General features: G+C 37.1%; 1 protein-coding gene across 8 annotated transcripts in view; it reads left to right on the top strand.

The window, feature by feature from the left end:
* Positions 1-14,338, top strand: part of ANAPC1 (anaphase promoting complex subunit 1) — a 101,086-nt gene that overhangs the window by 26,463 nt on the left and 60,285 nt on the right. For all 8 annotated transcript variants that reach the window (XM_058534604.1, XM_058534599.1, XM_058534602.1 and 5 more), the window contains 5 exons: positions 1,051-1,238; positions 5,965-6,039; positions 8,513-8,781; positions 10,096-10,187; positions 10,963-11,111. In XM_058534604.1, the coding sequence (XP_058390587.1) occupies positions 1,051-1,238; positions 5,965-6,039; positions 8,513-8,781; positions 10,096-10,187; positions 10,963-11,111 (773 nt within the window). The remainder of the gene's footprint in view (positions 1-1,050; positions 1,239-5,964; positions 6,040-8,512; positions 8,782-10,095; positions 10,188-10,962; positions 11,112-14,338) is intronic.

Genomic DNA, 14,338 nt, shown 5'->3' with positions numbered 1-14,338 from the left:
GGTATGCTGTTGAGGATGGGCCTGGTGACAGTGACAGTGGGAAGAGAAGAAAAGAATCTTCTAAAGAAAAGATAGGAGAATACAAAAACATTGCAGTTTTGGGCCGTTTACTACTAAAAGCAGACCCAGGCCTCTTCACAGCAGTAGCCCTTGCCACCCTGAGGGGGTCACTGTATGACAGTGTAGCACTGTAAATTCATACTAATGACACTGAGTCATTAAGAAACATATGAATTACGTGGTATTGGCTGGTTTGTGTAAGACAGAGCGTATAAAGCATTTTAGAAACTGAATGCTGTCAGATGTAATTAAAAGCTATAAAACTTTGGTTAACGGGACTGTTCACTCATTTAGAACATCTTTTAATGCTAGTGAAGCATTGCTATTTGAGATTGCATATACAGTCATGTACCACATAGCATTTTGGTAAACGATAGACCACATATACAATGGTGGTCCCCTAAGATTGGTACCATATAGCCTAGGTGTGTAGTAGGCTATACCATCTGGGTTTGTGTAAATACACTCTGTGATGTTCACACAATGACAAAATCACCTACCGGTGCATTTCTCAGAACGTATCCTGTTGCTGAGTGATGTGTGACTGTATTGAATGTTATATATTTACTCAAGTATTTAAGCAGTATTTCATATGAATTTATTCATGTAGAAATTTTGTCTTTTTGATAGAATGACTTAATTTGTTATCCAAACTAGGACATTTTTGAGAGTGAAATGAGCTATTAATAATTGTGGGGGCAGTGGATGTAAATCAGTTCTGTCTCAGGTAAACTGGACTATTTGGTTACCTTATTTCTGATTCAAAATGAATGATGGACAAGCTGTCCTGAGACCTCTTGCAAGCCCTGTTAAATTCAGTAGTTGGTTTAAGTTTCAAATGATTGGCTAGGTAATGTTTGCATCCCACGGACAGTTCTCTTTTCATAGTAATTGGCCTTTGCATGGTAGTATTTAAAAAACTTTTTTATTAAAAGAGGAAAGACATACATGCGTGGGAAGCATACTAAAATTAATCTTTGTTTTTAATAGTACAAACATGTTTGCAAGCAATTAAGTTTATCCTGCCAAAAGAAATAGCTGTTCAGATGCTTGTCAAGTGGTACAGTGTCCACAGTGCTCCGGGAGGACCCAGTTATCACTCAGAGTGGAATTTATTTGTGACTTGTCTCATGAACATGATGGGTTATAACACAGACCGCTTAGCATGGACCCGAAATGTAAGTACTTATAATTGTTTTTCTTCCCGAGTTATTCTGTCGCTATCAGTGTGATGTTTGCATAATTTTGTAATACAACATGCATTGTATGTTAACAGATCAATTTACTAATAGATACACCTTATTCAACAAAATAGAATAATACTAAGGCTCGTTGTATCTATGTATTAGAAGTCAAATGTCATTTAATATTTAATAATAACATTTTACTAGTAATTATTGAGTTTTTATAACATGGTAGAGCATGTTTGATCATTATTTTTCAGTTCATTTTTGTAAAATGACTGCAAGTTATGCTAGGATTAGTAGTAATACTCTTGGTTTTATTAATGAAGAAACTGAATCACAAAGAGATCACAGACTGGAGATTTGGTCAAAACTGGGCCTGGACTGTGTCTTCTGACTCAGGGCTTAACATTCTTTTCTGAAGCCCAGACTCTGTTTTCACACGCAGATTACTTGGTCTGTGATGAGGGAGGTTTGATTTCAGGGGGATTTAAAGTGCCTTAGCCTAAGTATCTACTCTGTTAATGATATAAAGGTATTCTCCCCCCACCCCCCGAAACTTTCTTATAGACTCTTAACAGGTTATTTACAAAATCAGCAGGGAAGTGTCTTTCAGTATTGGTGATTTCCTTTTGGCTCTGGAGATCCCTCCCAGGACAACCTTGCCTGGGTTACTGTGAAGAAATCACTCTAGAACACATTTACCTTTGTTCTGGTAACTCAGCTATACCTGTCTATACCTTTTAGTCTTGTACTAGCAAATCCGTTTAAAAAAATCATTTTTTTTCCATTATGAAAGTATACATGCTTACCGAAGCTGAGGAAAATTTGGAAAATGGAGGAATTAAGAAGAAAAAAATACTACTACTAAGAGATAACCACTCTGAACATTTTTAGTATTGCCTTTTAGATAAACACGGTATCAGTGAAAATTTCCCATATCATTAAAAAATCTTTAAAAAAAAAACCCCTCATTTTATCATCCTTATAATAGGCTACCCTGTGGTTTTATTGTAGTTAACGAATAGCTAATAACTGAACGTTGTTGAATCAGTTTTTTTTCTTGTTATGAGTAATTTGGAAAAATTCTTTGACACACAAATCTTTATATCTCTAGTCATTTTCCAAGAATAGAACCTTAAAAGAGGGATTACTAGGTCAAATAATGTTCAAAAAGAGTTGTCCAATTGACACTAGCATCATTTAAGAGTGCCCGTTTCACCACTATGATTATTTGTGGTGTGGTGCACCTTTGCCAGCTTAGAAATTTTCTCTTATTTCTGTATAGATAAATGGGAATGGTTTTGTCAAAATCTCATTGGTCATTTCTAGTTTTTTGGCTCACATTTCATCTCCTTACCTATGTTTCAGTCGCTTCTCTGTCCAGCAGCCAAAGTAATCCTGACTGATAAAGCCAGGTCGTGTTACTCCTCTGCTCAGAACCCTCCAGTGCCTTCCCATCTTAGAGTAAAAGCCACAGGCCTGTAAGACACCATGTGACCCAGCCCTCTCTGACCTCGCTGGTCTTAGCTCTTACTCATCCCTGCCTTGCTCACGTTGTCCCCACCACACTGGCTTCCATTCTGTTCCCTGCACATACCAAGCATGTTTCTGCCTCAGGGTCTTTGCACGCTGTGACTTCCGGAGAGAATGCCTTTCCCCAGACAAGACAAGCTTAGGTCTCATTCAGATGTCACCTTGGTGCAGCCTGCCCTATCTATTCTATGTATAATTGTACCCCCCTATACTTTTTATCCCCTTTACCTGTTTTATTTTTTTCTTAGCACTAAGTAAATATAATATACTGTGTATTTTACTTATTTGTCTTTGTGTCTCTCCTCCTCTCATTGGAATGTCAGTTCTACGGAGGCGGGGATTTTTGTGTAGTTTTGTTCACTACTCAGTCTCTAGGACTTACAATAGTTCCTGGTGTAGATGGATGCCCAGTGAACATTTGTTGAATGAATGCCCTTTTCCATCTGAATGAGAGATTATTTTAAGAGTTTGTGTCTGTTGTAACATATGAAAGAATTGCCCTCTGCAGTTTCCTTGAGAAAAATCTTACTGGGAAAGTAGGGACAATTTTCTTATTCCAAACAATTGCACAGAAGCTACCTCATTCCAGATTTTTCTGTTCTTTATTAAATATGAAAAAATTGAGCCTTATAGAAACTGAGGATTTCTACAATATGAATAAGTCCACTTTAGCTTTTTGTAGATTTTGTGTGTTACTGTGCTGTGGAACTTGTTGACAAATACAGATCATTCTGCTCCATCCTCTAGGAGAGAACCCGTGCCCCTTCATGTTTCCATATAATGAGGAGGACTGAGCACCTACCATTTTTTCTTTTGTAAAGAAGGGCATGCCTCTCTGACTTATTGCATGATAGTCCTGAAGGAAGAAACAAGGAAATCAGTTCTGAGGCAGAGTTGCTTTGACATTTATTTAGAGCACTGCATAGTTAAATCATTGCTATCTTTTTTTTTTTTTTTTTTTTTTTTTTTTTTTTTTTTTGTGAGGAGATCAGCCCTGAGCTAACATCCGCCAATTCTCCTCTTTTTTTGCTGAGGAAGACGGCCCTGGGCTAACATCTGTGCCCATCTTCCTCCACTTTATATGGGACGCCGCCACAGCATGGCTTACCAAGCAGTGCGTCGGTGCGCGCCCGGGATCCGAACCAGCGAACCCCGGGCCGCCGCAGCGGAGCGCGCGCACTTAACCGCTTGCGCCACCGGGCCGGCCCCAAATCATTGCTATCTTTTGTCCTTACCATCAAAGCTCAGGATGAAATGGTCCTCAGTGGCAGATGGTATTCATTTTGCTTTGTCCAGATTTATCTTCTTTTTTGTTTTCATTTAAATAATAGGATGGAGGGTAGGAAGTAAAAAATTTCTGCCGGTGACTAGTTACGTGATTTTTGGCATTTCTTTGGGCCTTCCTTAATTTATTGGTGTGTGAAATGAGAGCACTGGACCAGATGATGTTTGCTTCTGGTTCTTACGTTCTATTTACGGTCGCATATGGGGTTAACTTTTTGAGTCCAAGATGCTCATATCTTCATTAAATAGATATTGAGCCTCTGCTGTGGGCCAGGCATGGTGCCAGGCTTTTCACATATGCATTAGACAGGACAGATAGTTCTTCTCATGGAATTGGCTGTCTCAGTCAAACTCAGATTGAGTCAAACTCAATCTGACTGTTATAGATTAAAGTCAGGAATCCACAGGAGCATATAACAGGGTTGGCGAACCTGCGAAATATTAAAATAATGAAAATAAAACAGATCCCTGTATGCCACAAAGAGGTGTCTGTGTCAGACAGTTTCTGCTGTGCTTTTCCACAGCTCCAGGTCTCACGAGTCTGGTACCCACAGCGGGGACATGCTTTCTGACTCTGGGACTTAGACTTTGTCTGTGTGAGTGTACTGTATTTTGATTGAAGTTTTAGGTAAGATAGCTATCATTTCATCAGCTGCTTTGATTTTACTTTTTTGTTCTTTTACTCATTTTTGTATTTTGATAATATTGTGTGTGAGTTGGCTGTGTTTTATGTGAATGTTTCACAAGAAAACCTTTTCTCTTGATCAGTTGCAAAAATTACTTTATTCAGTTTTCAAACAGCTTTATACAGCTTTATATTTAAATATTCAGTTTTAAAAATTACTTTATTACTATCCATGTTTAGTTTTTGTATAGAAATCAACTTTCAGATGAAGGAGATTAATTGATAAATATGTAAGTTTTTAAAGCATAGGAAAATAGCCATTGCCATTTATAGAGTTACGGTTGATTAGTTGGTAGTTCAATGCCCATGTAAAGTAGCAGAGGTGGCAAAGGTTATGCCAGAGGGAACTGAATAAGAAGGAACTTTCAGAAAACTGCTTTTATTGTCACTGTATGTTAGGATAGGCTAACTATTATAACAGGAAGTCCTCAAAAGATATAAGGGCTCACACACAATAAAAATGTATGTCTTGCTCATATAACAGTACTTAGCAGGTAAACAGGCCATGCACTTATTAGGGGCCCAGGCTATGGAGCATCTGCCATCTTTAACACGAGGCTTCAAAGATTGCCTTCGAGTTGACTGCATCCAGTCAGGTGCAAGGGAAAAGAGCCTGGAGGAGCATGCTTGGGAAGTTTTTATGAACTGGGCCCAGAAGTGGTGGCATCCACTTTGATTCGTAGTCACACTGTCACAGGGCTACACCTAACTCTAAAGGAGGCAGGGATATGTAGCCTGGCTGTGGGTTGAGGAGAAAGAGGAGAACAAAGATTTTGGAGAGTAGCTACCTGTCTGTGCCATAGAATTGTTAGACTGTCCACTGTAGACAGACTAAATAATGTCTGCTTTGTTCTGACATTTGACTAACATTGGGTTGATATTTTTGAGACTTGGCATATTTTGCATCTGGTTACAGGTCCTGTTTTACTAAAGGATTGATGATCTGTGTTATTGCAGAAGCAGGGGAGGAAAGAAAACTACCATTGTAACACTTGTGAGCCCAGGCACTGTACTAGATGCTTTACATGATTTCATTTAAACTTCACAATGACCCTAGAAGAAAGGCGTTTGTGGCATGTTTTTCCAGATGAAAAAATGAGTTTTGATGACTTTCCTCAGTTTCTATAATTGGTAGAACTGATTTCTGAATCCTTTAACTTGATTAGTTGACAGTGATAAATTTATATGATTTTGTCTTTTGGGATTATCTTCCAGTTTGACTTTGAAGGATCACTTTCACCAGTCATTGCACCCAAAAAAGCAAGGCCTTCTGAGACAGGATCTGATGATGTAAGCATTATTATTTCTTGCCTAATATAAATTAATTTATGGATACTTATACTAATCTCCCACTTCTGTGATATTCCTGTTGATTTGTGTATATTTCTAACACCTTTTGCTTTATGTATTTTAATACTGAATCACAGTTATTTTGAAGGATAGGATTTGTTATGTTTTCTGTCGTTATTTATTCACTTTTGTCTTTAGTGATCATCTAAAAATTACTAGACATACGTAATGCTGCATGATTTAAATTTAGGTTTGTAAAATTGCCAATTGATCCTCTAATTTAGGTTCTCAAGTGTATCAGATTCCATAGGTATATTCTTAAATGGTTCAAAAAGTTTTTTTAATTGAGGTGTAATTTACATAAATGAAATGCTCAGATATTAAGTTTACATTTTAATCAGTTTTGGCAAATGCACACTCATGTAACCCACACCCCTTTCAAAAAACACAAAACATTTCCGTCATTTCATAAAGTTCTCTTGAGCCGTTTTTAATCATCCTTTCCTCTCTTCTTGAAGTAACCACTGTATTGAATTCTGTCACTATATGTTAATTTTGCCTGTTCTAGAACTTGATACAAATGAAAGAATATAGTATGTAATCTTCAGTATAAGGTTCTTTCATTTAGCATACTATTTTTGAGATTCATCCCCATTGTTGCAGATATCAGTAGTTTGTGCCTTTTTATTGCTGAGTAGTATGAATATACCATAGTTTGTTTATTCATTCTTCTGCAGATGGATATCTAGGCTGTTTCTGTTATTTGAGTGTTATGAATAAAGCTGCCATCAACATTCAGTAACAAGTCTTTGTGGATGTATATTTTCATTTCTCTTGGATAAATACCTAGCAGTGAAATTGTTGGGTCATTGCTGGTTCCCAAACTGGTTGTACCACGTTACGCTGTGACCAGTAATATATGAGAGTTCCTCTTGTTCTTCATCGTGGCCAACATTTGCTGTTGTCTTTTTCATTTTAACCATTTGAGCATGTGTGAAGTAGTTTCTCTTAGTAGTTTTAATTTGACTTTTCCTGATAACTAATGATGTTAAGCACTTTTTCATGTGCTTATTAGCTACTTATGTATCTTTTTATGAAGTTTCTGTTCAAATCTTTTGCCTTTTTCTTTTTTCTTTTCTTTTTTTTTAGCTGAGGAAGATTCGCCCTGAGCTAACATGTGTGCCAATCTTCCTCTATTTTCTATGTAGGTTACCACCACGGCATGGCCACTGATGAGTGCTGTAGGTCCACGCCTGGCAACTGAACCTCGGCTGCTGAAGCGGAACATGCCGAACTTAATCATTAGGCCGCTGGGCTGGCCCTATTGCCTGTTTTTAAATGGGATTTTTAAAAATGTTTACTGAGCGATAGTGGGGCTGGCCTGATGGCGTGGTGGTTAAGTTCATGTGCTCCGCTTCGGTGGTCCCGGGGTTTGCAGGTTCAGATCCCGGGCGCAGACCTCCGCACCACTTATCAAGCCGTGCTGTGGCAGGTGTCCCACATATAAAGTAGAGGAAGGTGGGCATGGATGTTAGCCCAGGGCCAGTCTTCCTCAGCAAAAACAGGAGGATTGGCAACAGGTGTTAGCTGAGGGCTAATCTTCCTCACACAAAAAAAGAAAAAAAATTGTTTACTGAGCTGTAGAAATTCTTTATATATTCTGGATATGAGTTTTTTGTCATATGTATGTGTCTTAATAGTGTCTTTCGATGAGCAAAATTTTTAAAATTTTAGTTGTTCAACTTATCAATTTTTTACTTTTGTGGGTGTTCTTTCTGTATCTAGTCCAAGAATTTTTAAGTTAGAATAACACACTGTCTTAAGCCTCACAAAAACTGCAGTAAATTCTGAGGTCTGAAAATACCATAGACCACATTCTCTCATATAATACAATAAATCACAAGTAGAAACCAAAACAGACTCAATACTTGGAAAATGTGGTACAATCAATCTGAATATAAAATTCAGTTGATTATTAGGTTATTACTGGCATCAGCATTTTATAAACATAGAAAAATAAATATACTAACTAGATACAAGTAGCCCTCCTTTTACCAGAACACACGTCAGTGTAGTGGTCCCTAAACCTGCCTATCTACACTTCCCACCTTTCGTTCTTTGCTTTTGGCTTCATAAGACATCACCTAAGATAATCTTAAATTTTTTCTCAATCTCTATGTAAGTAGTAGGATTCTTCTCCCAAAGTCTCTTCCCTAACACGGCGTGACTAAATTTTTTCAAATAGGTTTTAAAGTGGGTTGTCTTGATGTTTATCGCTGGCATCTGGAAATTGCTTAGCTATTTTGATGTTGGTCCTAATTTTTCAGCATTGTGATGTTTTCCATATTCTTAGATCAATTTAATGTGAAAATGGAACTTGAATTGTTCTAAGTGAATTTGATTTTCTTTTTTAATAATGACATTACAAAGAGGCATTATTTAAAAAAATTAATGTCGTCTTTATTCTTCTCAGGACTGGGAATATTTACTGAATTCAGACTACCACCAGAATGTTGAGTCTCATCTTTTGAATAGATCTTTATGCTTGAGTCCTTTGGAAGTTTCACAGATGAAGGATGAGGATTTTTCACAGAATCTCATTCTGGATTCTTCTACACTTCTCTTTACGCATATACCTGCAATTTTTTTTGTTCTTCACCTTGTCTATGAGGAGCTTAAGTTGAATACTCTAATGGGAGAAGGAATTCGTTCACTTGTTGACCTTCTCGTTCAGTTGGCAAGGTAAATGTTGTTTATAGGTTAGAAGCTGCCAAGAGGTCCTTAGATGACTCACTGGTAGCCGTGACTATCATATAGGAGCCTTGTAAATAAATTTTTGAAATCTGCCTTCTCAGAACATCAGAATATTCTCTGTAAACCACAGAATTGTTTGAAGATTCTGGCTATGTAGGGCCTCGTGGGCCATGCTGGGGTTTCAAGTCTTTGCCCGAGGATTAGTGGGAAGTCACAAGAGTGTTTTAGACAGTGGAGATGACCTGCTCAGCTTTTCCTTTTGACAAGCTGACTGGCTACAGTGTGGTGGAAGTTCTATAATAACACCTGCTGTTTTGTAATAATACCAACATTCAAACAGTGCTTACAGTTAACAGAAGTGTAGTTTACATATATAAATTGTCAAAGGGCAAGTATTACGATCCCTATTTTAGTGATGAGCAAACTTACCCAAGTTTGTTTCTAAGAACGTGAATGTTATTTGCTAGTTGTGAGCTCTTTTTGCTGTGCTTTTGTTGTCACAGTCTGTCGTCATCCCTGTCTTCCAGGCTCTTGTAGTGGATCCACAATAAGATTGTTCTAATAATATGTTTTAACAGCGTTTGTAGCACCTTGTGTTTGGCAGTGAATTCTAAAGGTCGTATTTAGGTGTTGTTTGAGCCTTTGTGACCCTTGGTGAGAAAGAAAGTTGAATTTGAATTGAAATGTCAACCTCTGAGTTAAGATTATAGCACATTTTCTAATTTCTGTGATTTTCCTTGAGATACTGAAATTTTTTTCTGAGAGATGGCAGTTTTAATTGATGGTCAAATTCTCTTATGACAAATCATTACTATCTTGAAAATTCTTTTGTAATGAAATGATTTCCAAACCCTAATCATGGCTCTGTGAAATAAGTAACATTTGTATAATGTTTTACGTTTTATAAGGTATTTTTCAAATATATTATTTTATTTAATCTTTAAAACTTCTGAGTTAACAGATATTTCCCCATTTTCTAGAAGAAAATACTGAGGTTCGTAGAGATGACTTCCTGAAGATGACACAGCTAATAAATAACAGAGGAGAAACTAGACCACTAGTGTCTTTACTCTAGTTTTACCTCCACAAAATTTATCGAGCAAAAGGAGTTTGGGTTGCATTTGTCATATTGGGCAATTTAAAGTCCAGAAATAGAAGAAGAGACTCTAGATTTGATTATCTTCTTTCTCATAAGTAAATTTTTTAAATTGAAAAGTTCACCTGATGAATCCTTCTCCCTCTGTGGAGAGAAAATGCTGTAATACCTTCCTTGTTATTTTTTATATGCTCATATTCTTTTAGGGATTTAAAATTGGAGCCTTATGTAGATCATTATTATAGAGATTACCCAAGGCTTGTTAGAACTACTGGACAAGTGTGCACAGTTGATCAAGGTAAGCGTTTGTGTCATTGAAGATTTTCTGAACAGTGTAGTGACGTTTGCTTGTATCTTTCTCGGTGAATAGCAAAGGGTGTATTTCTTACCGTTAGCCTCTAAGTCAGAGACAGTGTCTTTCCACCAGGCAGATTTTAGTTTGTGGTGCTTGATCTCTGACTTGTAGTAAGCCATAACTTCTTCAGTGTGTGGGAAAAATTTTAGCCATTCCTAAGTGCCAAGGATGCTTTGCCCTAGACCTGTGCTGTCCAATTAGTAGCCACCAGCCATATGTTGTTTAAATTAATTGATATTAAAAATTCAGTTCCTCAGTTAGACCAGCCACATTTCAAGTGCTCAGTAGCCACATGGGGCTAGTGGTTTCCATATTGGACAGTACAGACACAGAATATTTCTGTCACCACTGTACTGTCCTAGACCTCGAGCTAAAGGGACTCCAGATTGGGGCCCAGCTGTTAGAGTGAAATCCTGGGTGTCTCTTCTGTTTTCTCACTTAGGGTTAGGACAAAAAATTTTAGTTAGATTCTTTATATGCCTTGAGTACAAGAATTTGCTAAATTTCCATCCGGAATGGGATAAAATAGTGATTTAAATTCTACATCTTATAATATAGTCAGTTATTTACTATGGCAGAAAACATGAAGCATTTTGGAGAATATGGGAAAGTGTTATTCTGATTGTTTCTAAATGACAGGTACCGTTGATCGTTTTTCCTTTGGAATAAAGTGGTTTTGTATTCTTATATCTTTATAAACATTTATCTAATTCTAAAGGTCAAACAGGGTTTATGCATCATCCATCATTTTTTACTTCTGAGCCACCAAGTATCTATCAGTGGGTGAGTTCTTGTCTGAAGGGCGAAGGAACGCCGCCCTATCCTTACCTCCCTGGCATCTGTGAAAGAAGTAGACTCGTAGTCTTGGTATGTATTCAGAGTGCTGCCTAATTTGTTTTTCCTTTTTAGATTTAATTTTAAAAATTATTATACAAAAAAATAACTTTTTTCATTTTGTGTACACTTCTGTGAATTTCAGCAAATATGTACATTCGTATAGTCATCACCATAATTAGAATACAGAGCGGTTCCATCACCCCCCAAGAATTGCCTCATGCTTTTGAGATTCGTCCAAGTGTTGCCTGTATCAGCAGTTTGTTGCATTTAATTGCTGAGTGCTAGTCCACTGTATGGATGTATCACATTGGTCGTCCATTCACCCGTTGAGGATATTTGAGTTGGTTCCAGTTTTTAGTGTTAATGAATACAGCTTCTATAAACATTCATGTCCAGGTTTTTGTGTGGACGTAAGTTTTCGTTTCTCTGGGGTAGATATCCAGAGATGGGATTGGTGATCATATAGTAAGTATATATTGAGTTTTTTAAGAAACTTCAGCTATTTTTCAGTGGCCAAAAATTCTGCATTCTCACCATCAGTGTATGAGAGTTCCAGTTTCCCTACATCCTCGTCAGTGTTTTGTATTGTCATGATTTTTAATTTTTGCCATTCTGATATATGTTACCTCATTGTGGTTTTAATTTGCATTTCCTTAATGGCTAATGATGTTTTGTGACTTCTAGATATGACGTTTTGTCAGATACGTGGATTGCAAATATTTTCTCCTGGTTTGTAGATTATGTCTTATCATTCTCTTAAGAGCAAAAGTTTAATTTTGATAAAGCCAGTTTATCCAGTGTTTTCTTTTATGGATAGTGCTTTTGGTGTCATATCTAAGAATTCATTGTTTAATTTCAGGTCACAAAGATTTTCTCCTGTGTTTCCTCCTAGAAGTTGTACAGTTTTATGTTTTACCTTTAGATCTATGATCCATTTTGTTAATATTTTGTGAGATGTAAGGCTTACGTTGAGCTTCTTATTCCATTTGGATGGCCAGTTCTTTTAATGCCATTTGTTGAAAAGACTATTCTTTCTCTCTTGCTTTTGCACTTTTATCCACAATCAGTTGACTACGTTCTTGTGGGGGTCTGTTTCTGGACTTCCTATTCTGGCCCGTTGATCTACATTGCTGTCCACGCTGTCCTGATTACTGTAGCTTTATAGTAAGTCTCAAAATTGGTTAGTGTACTCTTCTTTTTCACAATTGTCTTAGCTATTTTAATTCCTTTGCCTTTTCATTTAAATTTTGTAATCAGCTTATGTGTAACTACGAAAAAATCCTACTTGGTTTTTTTTCCCCGAAGAAATGCATCTTTATTTTTAAAAATTAGTTCATTTTGAATAGTTAATACATGTTCAAGGTTAAACCTTCAAATAGAGCCAAAGGATGTCAGTAAAGGTGAGTTCCTTCACACTTCTGTCCCTGGGTCCCCCTGCCCTGGAGCAGCCTGCTTATAGGTTCTTTGTGGACCTTTCCAGAGATGGGCTCTTCCCAGCTTCTAGGAGAACCATATGCTTTTGTCTCCTCTCCCAAATGTCCATGGACTATAAATGTCCTTGCACCCTACCTGTCTTTGTCTTTTCAAATTCTGCCTTACTTTGTGTTGAGAAAGGCTCAGAGTCTTCTGTGTCTTTGAAACAGACACGTAGAATGGTGATTCTGCTTTTTTAAAAAAATGGTAATAAACTATACATAATATTTATCATCTTAACTATTTTTAAGTATACAGTTCAATGGTATTGAATACATTCACAATGTTATGTAACCCTCATTACTATCTATGCCCAGAAGTTTTTCATCATCCCTAACATAAACTTTGTACCTATTAAACAATAATTCCCTGTTCCCCCTCCCCCACAGCCCCTGATAGCCTCTATTTTTCTTTCTGTCTCTTTGAATTTGCCTATTCTAGATACCTCATGTTAATGGAATCATACAATATTTGTCCTTCTGTGTTTGATTTATTTTGCTTAGTGTAATGTTTTCAAGGTGCATCCGTGCTGTAGCATCCGTCTAAATTTCATTCCGTTTTAAGGCTGAATAATATTCCATTGTATGCATTTACCACATTTTGTTTATCTTTTCATGTGTTGATGGACATTGAATTGTTTCTACCTCTTGGCTATTGTGAATAATGCTGCTATGAACATGGGTGTACAACTATCTTTTCAAGTCATTGCTTTCAGTTCTTTTGCATGTATACCTGGGAATGGAGTTGCTGAGTCATATGGTAGTTCTGTGTTTAACTTTTTGGAGAACTGGTAAACTGTTTTCCACAGCAGCTGCACCATTTTACATTCTTATCAGCACTGGACAAGGGTTCCAGTTTCTCTACATCCTTGCTAACACTTGCTAGTTTACTTTTTTTTGTTTTTTTTTTTTTGGTGAGGAAGAGTGTCCCTGAGCTAACATCTGTTGCCAGTCTTCCTCTTTTTGCTGAGGAAGACTGGCTCTGAGCTAACATCCATGCCCATCTTTCTCTATTTTGTGTATATGGGATGCCTTCACAGCATAGCTTGATGAGCGGTGCGTCAGTCCGCACCTGGGATTCAAACCTGGGAACCCTGGGCTGCTGAAGCGGAGCACGCAAACTTAACCACTATGCCACCAGGCCGTTCCCAAGTCCTAATTTCCTTTAAAAAAAAAAAAAATTACAGCCATCCTAGTAGGTGTGAAGTGTGGTATCTCATTGTGGTTTTGATCTGCATTCCCCTAACGATTAGTGATGTTGAGCATCTTTTCATGTATTTATTGGCCATTTATATGATGAAATGTCTATTCAAGTTTGTCGCCCATTTTTGAATTGCGTTGTCTGTTTTTTATTGTTGAGTTGTAGGAGTTTTTTGTATCCTCTAGCTATTAATCCCTTATCAAATATATGATTTACAAATATTTTTTTCCCATTCTGTAGGTTGTCCCTTTGCAAGTGTTCTCTCAATGAAACTGGCTTCAGTGCTCAGTTGACCTCTGGCCTTTCTCTTTCATTTAGTTTTTGTCCTCTCAGTATTTCTTTGTAACTTGCCAGCTCACAAATGTATTTACAAAAATATTTAAAAAAATATTTTATGTAGCTTGTTTAATTCTTTGCAGGAGGGTTGGTCAATAATACTTACTTTGCCAAATTGCTGGAAACAGAAGCCCTTTTTGATAGATTTTTGTTTTGTCATTGAGTTTTATTGGATTTTAATTGTTTTTGAGGTGATGTTTAGCTAATGAGACATTTGCAGCAACCTGTATCAGACCTTTCTAGTTTAT

This window comes from Diceros bicornis, chromosome 40 (assembly GCF_020826845.1).
Source record: "Diceros bicornis minor isolate mBicDic1 chromosome 40, mDicBic1.mat.cur, whole genome shotgun sequence".
Lineage (NCBI taxonomy): Eukaryota > Metazoa > Chordata > Mammalia > Perissodactyla > Rhinocerotidae > Diceros > Diceros bicornis.
The sequence above is the reverse complement of the archived record's forward strand: the minus strand, read 5'-3'. Positions and strand labels throughout refer to the sequence as shown.